Genomic DNA, 14,744 nt, shown 5'->3' with positions numbered 1-14,744 from the left:
TGAAAGTGGAATTATTTACCATTCTTGTTTTATGTAGAGCTTCAGTCGTCCGCTCCGCTGTCGTATTTTACGCTTCATAATGCACCACACATATTCGATGGGAGACAGGTCTGGACTGCAGGCGGGCCAAGAAAGTACCTGCACTCTTTTTTTACAAAGCCACGCTGTTGTAACAGGTGCTGAATGTGGCTTGGCATTGTCTTGCTGGAATAAGCAGGGGCGTCCATGAAAAAAGGCGCTTAGATGGCAGCATATGTTGTTCCAAAACCTGTATGTACCTTTCAGCATTAATGGTGCCTTCACAGATGTGTAAGTTACCCATGCCTCGGGCACTAATGCACCCCCATACCATCACACATGCTGGCTTTTCAACTTTGCGTCGATAACAGTCTGGATGGTTCGCTTCCCCATTGGTCCGGATGACATGATGTGGAATATTTCCAAAAACAATTTGAAATGTGGACTCGTCAGACCACAGAACACGTTTCCACTTTGCATCAGTCCATCTTAGATGATCTCAGGCCCAGAGAAGCCGGCGGCGTTTCTGGATGTTGTTGATAAATGGCTTTCGCTTTGCATAGTAGAGCTTTAAGTTGCACTTAACAGATGTAGCGACCAACTGTATTTAGTGACAGTGGTTTTCTGAAGTGTTCCTGAGCCCATGTGGTGATATCCTTTAGAGATTGATGTCGGTTTTTGATACAGTGCAGTCTGGGAGGATCAAAGGTCACGGTCATTCAATGTTGGTTTCCCGGCCATGCCGCTTACGTGGAGTGATTTCTCCAGATTCTCTGAACCTTTTGATGATATTATGGAGCGTAGATATTGAAATCCCTAAATTTCTTGCAATGTCACTTTGAGAAAGGTTGTTCTTAAACTGTTTGACTATTTGCTCACACAGTTGTGGACAAAGGGGTGTACCTCGCCCCATCCTTTCTTGTGAAAGACTGAGCATTTTTTGGGAAGCTGTTTTTATAGCCAATCATGGCACCCACCTGTTCCCAATTAGCCTGCACACCTGTGGGATGTTCCAAATAAGTGTTTGATGAGCATTCCTCAACTTTATCAGTATTTATTGCCACCTTTCCCAACTTCTTTGTCACACGTTGCTGGCAAATTCTAAAGTTAATGATTATTTGCAAAAATAAAAAAAAAGTTTGAACATGAAATATGTTGTCTTTGTAGCATATTCAACTGAATATGGCTTGAAAAGGATTTGCAAATCATTGTATTCTGTTTATATTTACATCTAACACCATTTCCCAACTCATATGGAAACAGGGTTTGTAAATACAGCCAGCTTAAATTGCCTGATTAACAACTCCAACAAGTCAATAACATCAACAAAGGCCACCTTTGTGCATTCACATACAGTATAAAACTTTTGGTGGACAAAATAAGGCAAAGGAGTGGAAGATATTACTTACATGTAAACAAACTGTTGCATCACAGTCCACACCATGGTGAGTTCAAGAACCGTCAAATTAGTTGGACAAAACAATGTTCTTTAAATACTCAAAATTAAACAGCGGGATTTTTAACAATTGGGAAGTTTTGTGTCTTATTTGTCCTCAAACAAAAACTAACATACAAAAACAAACAAAAAATATTTCCCCCCATCTTTTTCCATTTTCAATCGTTTTTTAAAAATGCTCCAGGGAGCCACTAAAGAGGGTTGCTGACCCCCGGACTAGAGGTGAGAACAGTGTCCTGTGTTGGGTAACACAACCAATAACAAGCATTTTGGTTCTTCGAGTCCAATCTCGGCCATTTTGTCGTCTTCACCACAGACGTGCAACCATAACTAAAAATGGCAGACTGGCGCAAGGCAGTCTGGGTAGATTACTACCATATATGTGTATATAATCTGCCGTGGTGATGTCACCAATTGTGCACGTTCCAAATGGAGCATTTGGAGGAAATACGAAGGAAGGCAAGATTATTTTATAAATGTCTCCGCAATCCCGCCGCGCTTCAAACTTCAGGGACTTATGCAGATCCCAAATGCACATAGGCAAGTACCAATAGGTAAGAAAAGTTGGTTTTAAGCCACCTGAGGAACCGTCAACTACATAAAACGATGTAGGAATGTGCTTTGTCTTACTTTCACAAAAGCTTACAGCGTTCTGCAATGGTTGTCTTTAATTCGACCCCCCAACGTGCTCACTGTACTCTTGAGTTATCCCACACATGTTCAACACACCATAAAGCAGTTTTCTTCAACCTTTTCCGAGCCGAGGCACATTTTCTTCATTGAAAAAACTTCTGAGGCACACCACCAGCAGAAATCATTAAAAAACAAAACTTAGATTACAGTAAAAAGTCGTCGCAATTGTTAGATATGACTTTGAAGCAGAACCAGGCATGCATCACTATAGCTCTTGTCTCAAAGTAGGTGTCACCACCTGTCACATCACTTTCAATTATTTTGACATTTTTGCTGTTTTCCTGTGTTTATAGTGTTTTAGTCCTCATCTTGTGTTCCTATTTTGGTGTTTTTTTCCTGTTTTGTTGGTATTTTCCTGTAGCAGTTTCATGTCTTCCTTTGAGCGCTATTTCCTGCATCTACGTGCTTTGTTTTAGTCCATCCATTCTTATTCTTCCGCTTATCCAAGGTCGGGTCGCGGGGGCAACAGCCTAAGCAGGGAAACCCAGACTTCCCTCTCCCCAGCCACTTCGTCTAGCTCTTCCCGGGGGATCCCGAGGCGTTCCCAGGCCAGCCGGGAGACATAGTCTTCCCAACGTGTCCTGGGTCTTCCCTGTGGCCTCCTACCGGTCGGACATGCCCTAAACACCTCCCTAAGGAGGCGATCGGGTGGCATCCTGACCAGATGCCCGAACCACCTCATCTGGCTCCTCTCCATGTGGAGGAGCAGCGGCTTTACTCTGAGTTCCTCCCGGATGGCAGAGCTTCTCACCCTATCTCTAAGGGAGAGACCCAAACTCATTTGGGCCGCTTGTACCCGTGATCTTGTCCTTTCGGTCATGACCCAAAGCTCAGGTGAGAATGCAAACGTAGATCGACCGGTAAATTGAGAGCTTTGCCTTCCAGCTCAGCTCCTTCTCCACCACAACGGATCGATACAACGTCTGCATTACTGAAGACGCCGCACCGATCCGCCTGTCGATCTCACGATCCACTCTTCCCTCACTCGTGAACAAGACTCCTAGGTACTTGAACTCCTCCATTTGGGGCAGGGTCTCCTCCCCAACCCAGAGATGGCACTCCACCCTTTTCCAGGCGAGAACCATGGACTCGGACTTGGAGGTGCTGATTCTCATCCCGAACCGATCCAATGAGAGCTGAAGATCCAGGCCAGATGAAGCCATCAGGACCACATCATCTGCAAAAAGCAGAGACCTAATCCTGCAGCCACCAAACCGGAACCCCTCAACGCCCTGAAATTCTGTCCATAAAAGTTCTGAACAGAATCGGTGACAAAGGACAGCCTTGGCGGAGTCCAACCCTCACTGGAAATGTGTCCGACTTACTGCCGGCAATGTGGACCAAGTTCTGACACTGATCATACAGGGAGCGGACCGCCACAATCAGACAGTCCGATACCCCATACTCTCTGAGCACTCCTCACAGGACTTCCTGGGGTACACGGTCCAATTCCTTCTCCAAGTCCACAAAACACATGTAGACTGGTTGGGCAAATTCCCATGCACCCTCAAGGACCCTGCCGAGAGTATAGAGCTGGTCCACAGTTCCACGACCAGGACGGAAACCATACTGTTCCTCCTGAATCTGAGGTTGGACTCTCCAGTACACCTGAACAGACCTTACCAGGAAGGCTGAGGAGTGTGATCCCACGATGGTTGGAACACACACTCCGGTTTCCCTTCTTAAAGAGAGGAACCACATTGTTGATTGTCATGTCATGTTGGGATGTAGATTGTGGACACCGTCCTTGCTCACAGTAAGTCTTTGCTGTCGTCCAGCATTCTGTTTTTCTTTACTTTGAGGCCAGTTCAGTTTTAGATTAGTTCTGCATAGCCTTCCCTAAGATTCAATGCCTTTTCTTAGGGGAACTCACCTTTTGTTTATTCTTGGTGTAAGCATTAGATACATTTTTACCTGCACACTGCCTCCCGCTGTTCCCGACATCTATAAAGCAATTAGCTACCTGCTGCCACCTACTGATATGGAGGAGTATTACATGGTTACTCTGCCGAGCTCTAGACAGCACCGACACTCAACAATGGCACATTATTTACGGATTACAATTACTGGTGTGCAAAAAAATATTTTTAACCCAATTAGGTGAAATTAGATCATCTCTCATGGCACACCAGTGGTTGAAAAACACAGCCATAGTCAATCCTGGCAGAGACAGTTCTAGTATCGAACAACTTAAGTTATTTACAAAAGCATAATTACTGTACTGTATACTGTAGTCTCCTCTTCAGTAACCAACATGTTTTTGTCAACAACACCCGCTCAGTCAAATTCAAACCACAAGTATGTGGTTTGAATTGTTGGTTACTGTGTTCACAACAGAAGCAACCTAAAGGTGCAAGATGCAATCTTGCAACGATTAGCGCCGAAGGAAGGCCCCTGGAAATGATGTATAGGGTGGGCACTGCCAGCTCACATCTGCTGGACCCTCCTGTAGTAGGCTCACTCACCGCCGACATAAAACCTCTTCTGTCTTCCCGAGCAGCAGCGTGATGTCTCGCCTTTGCCTTTTTGCTATGGAAAATAGCTGCGGACTGCTTTTGAAAACCAGCGAACGAGTCAAGAAAAAAAGGCCATAAAAGAGAAGCCAAGACAGTTTAAAGGCTTCTATAAATCTCCAGTTGCAGAGTTTACACAAATTCTCAGTAGGTTTATGACAGCGAGCACATATTAAACGTAACATTTAATGATTATAACCTTTTATCAAAAGCCACAAAACCTTTTTCTTTTTTGTTGCAGTTTATATAAGACATGTTCCCCTCCCTTTGCTAGTAATGTTGTATCGACACTAATACAAGAACTTATTTTAGCATTTCACATGATTTACTGTCCCTGTTGTCCATGATGTCATATCAAGAGTTGAGTCACATTATGACAGGAACTATGCACACTTGGAACTTCTAAAGAATGACACATCATCTTTTTCAGGTCTAAAACTCACACTTGTATGTATTTTTACTTCATTGCATTCCCGTTTCCAAATGAGTTAGGAAATGGTGTTAGATGTAAATATAAACAGAATACAATGATTTGCAAATCCTTTTCAAGCCATATTCAGTTGAATATGCTACAAAGACAACATATTTGATGTTCAAACTCATAAACTTTTTTTTTTTTTTTGCAAATGATAATTAACTTAAAATTTAGTAGTTGGGAAAGGGCATGTTCACCACTGTGTTACATCACCTTTTCTTTTTAACAACACTCAATAAACGTTTGGGAACTGAGGAAACTAATTGTTGAAGCTTTAAAAGTGGAATTCTTTCCCATTCTTGTTTTATGTAGAGCTTCAGTCCTTCAACAGTCCGGGGTCTCCGCTGTCCTATTTTACGCTTCATAATGCGCCACACATTTTCCATGGAAGACAGGTCTGGGCTGCAGGCGGACAAGGGAAGTACCCGCACTCTTTTTTTTACGAGGCCACGCTGTTGTAACACGTGCTGAATGCGACTTGGCATTGTCTTGCTGAAATAAGCAGGGGCGTCCATGAAAAAAATGGCACTTAGATGGCAGCATATGTTGTTCCAAAAGCTGTATGTACCTTTCAGCATTAATGGTGCCTTCACAGATGTGTAAGTTACCCATGCCTTGAGCACTAATGCACCCCCATACCATCACACATGCTGGCTTTTCAACTTTGCGTGGATAATAGTCTGGATATTTCGCTTCCCCTTTGGTCCGGATGACACGATGTGGAATATTTCCAAAAACAATTTGAAATGTGGACTCGTCAGACCACAGAACACTTTTCCACTTTGCATCAGTCCATCTCAGATGATTTCGGGCCCAGAGATGCCGGCGGCGTTTCTGGATGTTGTTGATAAATGGCTTTCGCTTTGCATAGTAGAGCTTTAACTTGCACTTACAGATGTAGCGACCAACTGTATTCAGAGACAGTGGTTTTCTGAAGTGTTCCTGAGCCCATGTGGTGATATCCTTTAGAGATTGATGTCATTTTTTGATACAGTGCCGTCTGAGGGATTGAAGGTCACGGTCATTCATTGGTGTCAGCACCCCAGCAATTGATATGGATCAGGTCATCTTACAAAACCCCTTATGAAGGAAACACGAGTGAACCGAGCCAGGCCGTTGAGATCACCATCAAAATCTTGGCTGCAATGTTTGGACCAAGGTGATGGTCGGCGATATGAACATTATTTTATAGCATCAAATCAAGCACGTTCACCGCGCGCAGAGGCAGGTAAGCAACAGTGGCTTCCACCCACGCCACAGACCATTACGTATGCGTGCAGAGGTTTAAGACCCTGCCGACGAGCTCGCCGGCCGGAATGAGCAAACTTTTCCTGGTGGAAAGACTCTGCAGCTTTGTTGTTAAGAAGCCACAGGTGTGGACAACACACTGCCCTGCTTGGAGTCAGCCTACCATTGTGCTAACGAGAGTAGGGAGAAACTTTTCCACCGTGTGCTGACAAAGAACTAGATCAAGCCAGGGTGTCCAAATAAGGATGTGCAGTATTTTTTTTTTCCCGAAAAAAAAAACACAAAACATAAAAAATTGATAAATAAAGCTCAAGGCATCATGTCATGACAAAATGCTGAAGTAATACGATTCATGAAAAAATTGAGATTTGTCCCTTTTCTGTTATTGTGTATTTGGAATAGGGACGGGCGATATGGCTTTTTATTAATATCTCGATATTTTTAGGCCATGTCACGATACACCATATATATCTCCATATTTTGCCTTAGCCTTGAATGAACACTTGAAGCATATAATCACAGCAGTATGAGGATTCTATGTGTCTACATTAGGGTTGTCCCGATCCGATATTTGGATCGGATCGGCCGCCGATATTTGCCAAAAAATGCGTATCGGCAAGGCATGGGAAAATGCCAATCCAGATCCAGTTTTTAAAACAACTCCTGTCCGTGTTTTCCAACGCACCGATTTAAATAATACATTCCACTCTTCTGCTGCTCCCTATACTCCGTTCCGCATTTTCCAGCACACCTTCAAAACATCCACAAGTCTGTGTTCTAGCCGTTCTGACGGCCGTGTGAATTAAAAGTTATAGTAAAAATGTCAGCTGTGTTGGATTATTTTACCCTACAAAACGAAAAAGATGAAGAGGTGGAGTGTAAAAGATGCCACAATAAAGTCAAGCGTGGTGGTAAAGTTGTAAGACATTTTAATGACTCTTTAGAGTGAGAGGCTTTTTAGCCTCACTCATCATAGATGAACACAGGAGCAGGCTGACACCTGAGCAGCTTCAAGTGCTCGTTTTTGTTAGAAAGAATCTCCCTATTATGCTCGGACTTCAAATGTTTGCCCCCCCGACTGGGGGAAACAACTGAAGGGAGTGTGTAAATATATATATATATATATATATATATATATATTTTTTTTAAAGTTTACACTTGTTGCTGAGTTATAGACATTTTATCCCACTCAGGTTGTTTGTGTGTTTTGCTTTTTAATAATGTTTAGATAGGCGCCAGCGCCCCCCGCGACCCCGAAAGGGAATAAGCGGTAGGAAATGGATGGATGAATGGATAATGTTTACAGCATTATTTGCACTTTACACTGATCACTTTTTTACTGTTTAATGATGCCATTTCTGTTAGTCATGTATCATTTTTGATATTTTGTGTTTATCCTTGAATACCAACTATTGTGTATTATTCAAACTCACCTAATTCAGCTGGCTAGTTGTTATCAAAAGTATTAAAATCCTTTCCAGCATGAATCTGACAACTAAGTAGGCTAATTAACTTTAAACTTTCACACATGCTCGGATCGGCCAGTATCGGTATAGGATCGGAAGTGCAAAAATAATATCGGTATCGGATCGGAAGTGCAAAAACCTGGATCTGGACATCCCTAGTCTACATTAAAACATTCTTCTTCATACTGCATTCATATAAGCTACTTTTATACTTTAAAGAAATTAGCAGTGATGCTACACTTGACATATTACTGTTGTCTGTTCGACATCTTCCCGCTTGAAGCCAAACCACCGCCAGATGATGGACCCCCTGCTGTTTTTCTTGGGAATTAATTATTCTTCCTTCATTTGTTACTAGATTGGCACCTTCTCTCTGTTCTATTCCCACTCGCACCAGCTAACGTTACACATTCCGCTACCTCTCTGCTCCGCGAGGGCGTATGATATCGCACGGGTGACAGTATGTGACGTATGTAAGAAAGTGCGCTTGTTTTATGTCTCTGTGGGAAGAAGGGAAAAGAAAGAGTGAGAAAAGCCTGTAGTGTAATATCTGCAGCTAAAAGCAAATGCCTGAGAATGTATCCTCCAATATCACGATAGTCATTTTCACACAAAGACAAATCCGCCATATATCGAGTATATTCCATATATCGCCCATCCCTAAGTTGGAATCTGCATAATTCCCAGAAATGTAAAATCCATGCATAAAAGCATAAGACAATCTTGCCGCCTCCCAAACTTTCTCCAAACAAATTGTTTGGAATTTGAGACTTGGTTGGCGTATTTTGGCTTAGTCACGTCCATATATGGTAGTTATACCTGATACTAGCTTTGTGCGAGTCTGCCATTATTATTCAGTTGTAGTCCGAAGTTATAGTCAATGAGTTCCTTATCTTGTGGGTCTGCTGATGAGTTGATGTCCCCTGCAGACGTGAGTGTCGGTGCAGTCAGCAGACCTGCTAAAAGCAGAAGGAGTCCACTACAGACCCTCTACAGTGGAGACCAGGTAAGAACTCTTCAGCTCTCATGACCAGGCAACCACTCCTGCTCTTTGTTCCATGATGTTTCTCCCCTGGTCTTAGCAGCATGTGGATCTGCTGGCTGCTCAGAGGTCACTCCAAGGTCGCCGGGAGCTGCTGGAGCAAGCCTGTCTGAGTCACAGCAAGAAGAGGCGCGTGCTTTCTCCAGAGGACCTCAAACACCTCATCGTGGACGACAAACACAGCCTGATCTACTGCTACGTCCCCAAGGTGGGGACACTAGTCAACACCCTTCAAAGTACAACTTCTTGCTGGCTCACTTTTCACTGACCGAGACCAAATTGTGTAAAAATTCAATGGAGTTTCTCAATATTTCTGGCCCCATGGCAGAAGTCGTGAATGAGAACAGCAACTGAGGCTCATTTGAGTGTGTGTTCAGTGTTTTGTTGTTGATGTTATAATACTGATTTGCACTATTATTGCACTAAATGTAAGTTATTTTTACCCTCACCTTGGTTATGTTTTTACTGGCGTGTTTGTTTTGGATGTCAAAAGTTTTTGGATCTCTCAAGATTTTTGATAAGCTGTTTGGCAGAGTGGTGCTTATCAGTTTGTTTATTATAAACATACAAAAAGTAAGCTTGACTGATTGTCATCGAGGTTGTAGTACAGTGGGATCCCCAACCATCGCTTATCCATCCATCCATCTTCTTCCGCTTATCCGAGGTCGGGTCGCGGGGGCAACAGCCTAAGCAGGGAAACCCAGACTTCCCTCTCCCCAGCCACTTCGTCTAGCTCTTCCCGGGGGATCCCGAGGCGTTCCCAGGCCAGCCGGGAGACATAGTCTTCCCAACGTGTCCTGGGTCTTCCCCGTGGCCTCCTACCGGCTGGACGTGCCCTAAACACCTCCCTAGGGAGGCGTTCGGGTGGCATCCTGACCAGATGCCCAAACCACCTCATCTGGCTCCACTCGATGTGAAGGAGCAGCGGCTTTACTTTGAGTTCCTCCCGGATGGCAGAGCTTCTCACCCTAACTCTAAGGGAGAGACCCGCTACACGGCGGAGGAAACTCATTTGGGCCGCTTGTACCCGTGATCTTGTCCTTTTGGTCATAACCCAAAGCTCATGACCATAGGTGAGGATGGGAACGTAGATCGACCGGTAAATTGAGAGCTTTGCCTTCCGGCTCAGCTCCTTCTTCACCACAACGGATCGATACAACGTCCGCATTACTGAAGACGCCGCACCGATCCGCCTGTCGATCTCACCATCCACTCTTCCCTCACTCGTGAACAAGACTCCTAGGTACTTGAACTCCTCCACTTGGGGCAGGGTCTCCTCCCCAACCCGGAGATGGCACTCCACCCTTTTCCGGGCGAGAACCATGGACTCGGACTTGGAGGTGCTGATTCTCATTCCGGTCGCTTCACACTCGGCTCCAGTGAGAGCTGAAGATCCCGGTCAGATGAAGCCATCAGGACCACATCATCTGCAAAAAGCAGAGACCTAATCCTGCGGTCACCATCGCTTATATTTATAGATTTTTTATAATTTTTTTTGGTCTTAAATTTCATTCAAGGTGGCATTAAAAAGGTCTTAAAAAGTCTTAAATGTGACTTGCTGAAACCTGCAGATACCCTGCTTGAATATAAAGTGTACTTGAATATAAAGTGTACTTGAATATAAAGTGTACTTGAATATAAAGTGTGTTCCCACTCTGGCAGGTGGCGTGCACCAACTGGAAGCGCGTCCTCATGGTCCTCACCAGCGAGGGGCGCTACAGCGACCCCCTGGCTATCCCCGCCAACGAGGCCCACGTGACGGGCAACCTGCGGGCGCTGTCCGAGTTCTCGGTCCCGGAGATCAACCGGCGCCTGCGCGACCACCTCAAGTTCGTCTTCGTGCGGGAGCCCTTCGAGCGGCTGGTGTCGGCGTACCGCAACAAGTTCACGCGCAGCTACAACACGGCCTTCCACAAGCGCTACGGCACCAAGATCGTCCGCCGCTACCGCCCCCGGCCCGGCACGCCGGCCCTGAAGCAAGGCAGCGACGTCTCCTTCCAGGAGTTCGTCCGCTACCTGGTGGACCCTCGGACGCAGCGCGAGGAGCCCTTCAACGAGCACTGGGAGAGGGTGCACTCCCTCTGCCACCCCTGCCTCATCCACTACGACATTGTGGGCAAGTACGAGACTCTGGAGCCTGACGCCCGGGCCGTGCTGTCCTTGGCGGGCGTGGAGGACACGCTCCGGTTCCCCACCTCCGGCAAGAACACTAGAACTGACGGCAACATGGCGGCGCGCTTCTTCCAGCACATCGACGCCTTCTACCAGAGGAAACTCTTCAACCTCTACCGCATGGACTTCTTGCTCTTCAACTACTCCACGCCCGACTATCTCAGGACTTGACCTGAGCAACCATGGCGACTTTGCACTTGTCCGCGTTCCTGCTGGCTGACGAGCCGCCGCTAAGTCAGCACCGCCGGGACTTATTTATGAGGAGCGGGTTCTCCTCCTGCAGGGAGGAACTGACTGTGGACTTACACCACGGCTCCCATTTACCCAACTTCACCTGCTTTATTTACCAACCCCGTTTCCATATGAGTTGGGAAATTGTGTTCGATGTAAATATAAACAGAATACAATGATTTGCAAATCCTTTTCAAGCCATATTCAGTTGAATATGCTACAAAGACAACATATTTCATGTTCAAACTCATGAACTTGATATTTTTTTTTTTTGCAAATAATAATTAACTTAGAATTTCATGGCTGCAACATGTGCCAAAGTAGTTGGGAAAGGGCATGTTCACCACTGTGTTACATCACCTTTTCTTTTGACAACACTCAATAAACGTTTGGGAACTGAGGAAACTAATTGTTGAAGCTTTGAAAGTGGAATTCTTTCCCATTCTTGTTTTATGTAGAGCTTCAGTCCTTCAACAGTCTGGGGTCTCCACTGTCCTATTTTACACTTCATAATGCACCACACATTTTCCATGGGAGAAAAGGTCTGGACTGCAGGCGGGCCAGGAAAGTACCCGCACTCTTTTTTTTTACAAAGCCATGCTGTTGTAACACGTGCTGAATGTGGCTTGGCATGGTCTTGCTGAAATAAGCAGGGGCGTCCATGAAAAAGACAGCGCTTAGATGGCAGCACATGTTGTTCCAAAAGCTGTATGTACCTTTCAGCATTAATGGTGCCTTCACAGATGTGTAAGTTACCCATGCCTTGGGCACTAATGCACCCCCATACCATCACAGATGCTAGCTTTTACACTTTGCGTCGATAACAGTCTGGATGGTTCGCTTCACCTTTGGTCCGGATGACACCATGTCGGATATTTCAAAAAACAATTTGAAATGTGGACTCGTCAGACCACAGAACACTTTTCCACTCTGCATCAGTCCATCTTAGATGATCTCAGGCCCAGAGAAGCCGGCGGCGTTTCTGGATGTTGTTGATAAATGCCTTTCGCTTTGCATAGTAGAGCTTTAACTTGCACTTACAGATGTAGTGACAAACTGTATTTAGTGACAGTGGTTTTCTGAAGTGTTCCTGAGCTCATGTGGTGATATCCTTTAGAGATTGATGTCAGTTTTTGATACAGTGCCGTCTGAGGGATGGAAGGTCACGGTCACTCAATGTTGGTTTCCGGCCATGCCGCTTACGTGGAGTGATTTCTCCAGATTCTTTGAACCTTTTGATGATATTATGGAGCGTAGATGTTGAAATCCCTCAATTTCTTGCAATGTCACTTTGAGAAAGGTTGTTCTTAAACTGTTTGACTATTTGCTCACGCAGTTGTGGACAAAGGGGTGTACCTCGCCCCATCCTTTCTTGTGAAAGACTGAGCATTTTTTGGGAAGCTGTTTTTATAGCCAATCATGGCACCCACCTGTTCCCAATTAGCCTGCACACCTGTGGGATGTTCCAAATAAGTGTTTGATGAGCATTCTTCAACTTTATCAGTATTTATTTCCACCTTTCCCAACTTCTTTGTCAGGTGTTGCTGGCATCAAATTTTAAAGTTAATGATTATTTGCAACAAAAAAAAATGTTTATGAGTTTGACCATCAAATATGTTGTCTTTGTAGCATATTCAACTGAATATGGCTTGAAAAGGATTTGCAAATCATTGTATTCTGTTTATATTTACATCTAACACCATTTCCCAACTCATATGGAAACGGGGTTTGTAGATGTAGTCTGGTCAGGTGACTCCCTACTGGTTAGTAACTCAGCCCCCTCCCTCATTCATGGAGAACAAGGTTGTTACTGCAGTTTGGATTATACTTTCACTTTCACTTTCACTACAGGCCTTGACATTTCAAAAAATGACTCCCGACAACTAGAAATGTCTGATAAAGGCGTTTTTGCCGACATATTGTCCAACTCTTAATTACAGTGGTGGAAAGAACACATTATTATGCCTTATTTTGTTGTGATGCCCCGCTGGATGCATTAAACAATGTTACAAGGTTTTCCAAAATAAATCAACTCAAGTTATGGAAAAAAAACAACAACATGGCACTGCCATATTTATTATTGATGTCACAAAGTGCATTATTTTTTTTTAACATGCCTCAAAACAGCAGCTTGGGATTTGGGACATGCTCTCCCTGAGAGAGCATGAGGAGGTTGAGGTGGGCAGGGTTGGGGGAGGGGGGGGGGGTTATATTGTAGTGTCCCGGAAGAGTTAGTGCTGCAACATGTTCTGGGTATTTGTTCTGTTGTGTTTATGTTGTGTTACGGTGCGTATGTTCTCCCAAAATGTGTTTTTGGTGTGGGTTCACAGTGTGGCGCATATTTGAAACAGTGTTAAAGTTGTTTATATGGCCACCCTCAGTGTGACCTGTATGGATGTTGACCAAGTATGATTGCATTCACTCGTGTGTGTGAAAAGCCGTAGGTATTACGTGATTGGGCCGGCACGCAAAGGTGTGCAATATTGTTGTCTAGGTGGAAATGGGGAGGAATTGGGGAGAATGGTTGCCCTGGGGAGATTTTGGGGAGGGGCACTGAAATTCAGGAGTCTCCCGGGAAAATGGGGAGGGGTGGCAAGTATCACAGCCAGCCAGGCACGTAAGGAAACCCTCGTCTCCATGGCAACGTCTCTGTCACTTTCACTCATTTGCCTCTTTTCCACTAATGCAGGGGTAGGCTACCCAGAACGTTAAAAGAGCCATTTTGGACCCAACGCTGTCAAGCCCCATTCAAACTTGCAGGCCGCAAAATAACGTCTCGCGGGTCGCATGTCTGAGACTCCTGATTTAGTAGATCAGGCCTAAGTGCACAGAAATGAAAATAACATACAGCATTAGGGATTAATTCTGTGTAGTATCAACAAAACAGATTGCACTATAGATTCAGTCTCAACCAATTGTTGTTGTAAAAAAGTAGCATCTTGAAAATGGACAATTAAGTAATAATAGAGTTGATGAAGCAAATGGCCATCATGAAATAATTGAATATTCACTAGCAGCAGATATGTAGATCTACTATTTCAGTCGCCACTTTTTGTGTTTTAAAACGAAGCTTCAGAACATAAACAAGTATTATCTAAAACAGTGTCAAAATGTGATGACACATAAGTATTTGTGTGCTTTTGTGATTATATTTTTGATTTAAATGCAACCAAAAAAAAGCTAGAAGTAATTTGTCTGTGCAACAACAAACAATCTAAAAAAAGTGTCTAAATGTGTCATTAAAATAATCTTCAAAAAGTGTCAAAATGTGTCATTGAAATAATCTCAAAAAGTGTCAAAATGTGTCATAAATATAATCTTAGTGTCAAAATGTGTCATAAAAATTAATCGAAAAAAGTGTCAAAATGTGTCATAAAAATAATCTTAAAACATTGTCAAAATGTGTCATTAAAATAATCTAATAAAGTGT

General features: G+C 44.1%; 2 protein-coding genes across 6 annotated transcripts in view; one reads left to right on the top strand and one right to left on the bottom strand.

Annotated features, from left to right (window-relative positions):
* LOC133555290 (carbohydrate sulfotransferase 11-like) overlaps positions 1-13,372 on the top strand; it is a 55,043-nt gene extending 41,671 nt beyond the window's left edge. Inside the window, exons 2-4 of one of the 2 annotated variants that reach the window (XM_061904938.1) lie at positions 8,799-8,875; positions 8,955-9,119; positions 10,574-13,372. In XM_061904938.1, the coding sequence (XP_061760922.1) occupies positions 8,799-8,875; positions 8,955-9,119; positions 10,574-11,254 (923 nt within the window). In that variant the 3' untranslated portion in view covers positions 11,255-13,372. Of the gene's footprint in view, positions 1-8,798; positions 8,876-8,951; positions 9,120-10,573 lie in introns of both variants that reach the window. The other variant, XM_061904937.1, reaches the window with a different exon arrangement.
* The window catches only part of LOC133555289 (solute carrier family 41 member 1-like), a 72,005-nt gene that overhangs the window by 1,111 nt on the left and 56,150 nt on the right, over positions 1-14,744 (bottom strand). For 2 of the 4 annotated variants that reach the window (XR_009807313.1, XR_009807316.1), the window contains one exon: positions 13,103-14,133. The exons of the other annotated variants lie outside the window; for them this stretch is intronic. The gene's annotated coding sequence lies outside the window, so the exon portion shown is untranslated. Of the gene's footprint in view, positions 1-13,102; positions 14,134-14,744 lie in introns of those variants that run through there. 4 annotated transcript variants of the gene reach the window in all.

Source organism: Nerophis ophidion, linkage group LG06 (genome assembly GCF_033978795.1).
Source record: "Nerophis ophidion isolate RoL-2023_Sa linkage group LG06, RoL_Noph_v1.0, whole genome shotgun sequence".
In the NCBI taxonomy this organism is placed as follows: domain Eukaryota; kingdom Metazoa; phylum Chordata; class Actinopteri; order Syngnathiformes; family Syngnathidae; genus Nerophis; species Nerophis ophidion.
The sequence above is the reverse complement of the archived record's forward strand: the minus strand, read 5'-3'. Positions and strand labels throughout refer to the sequence as shown.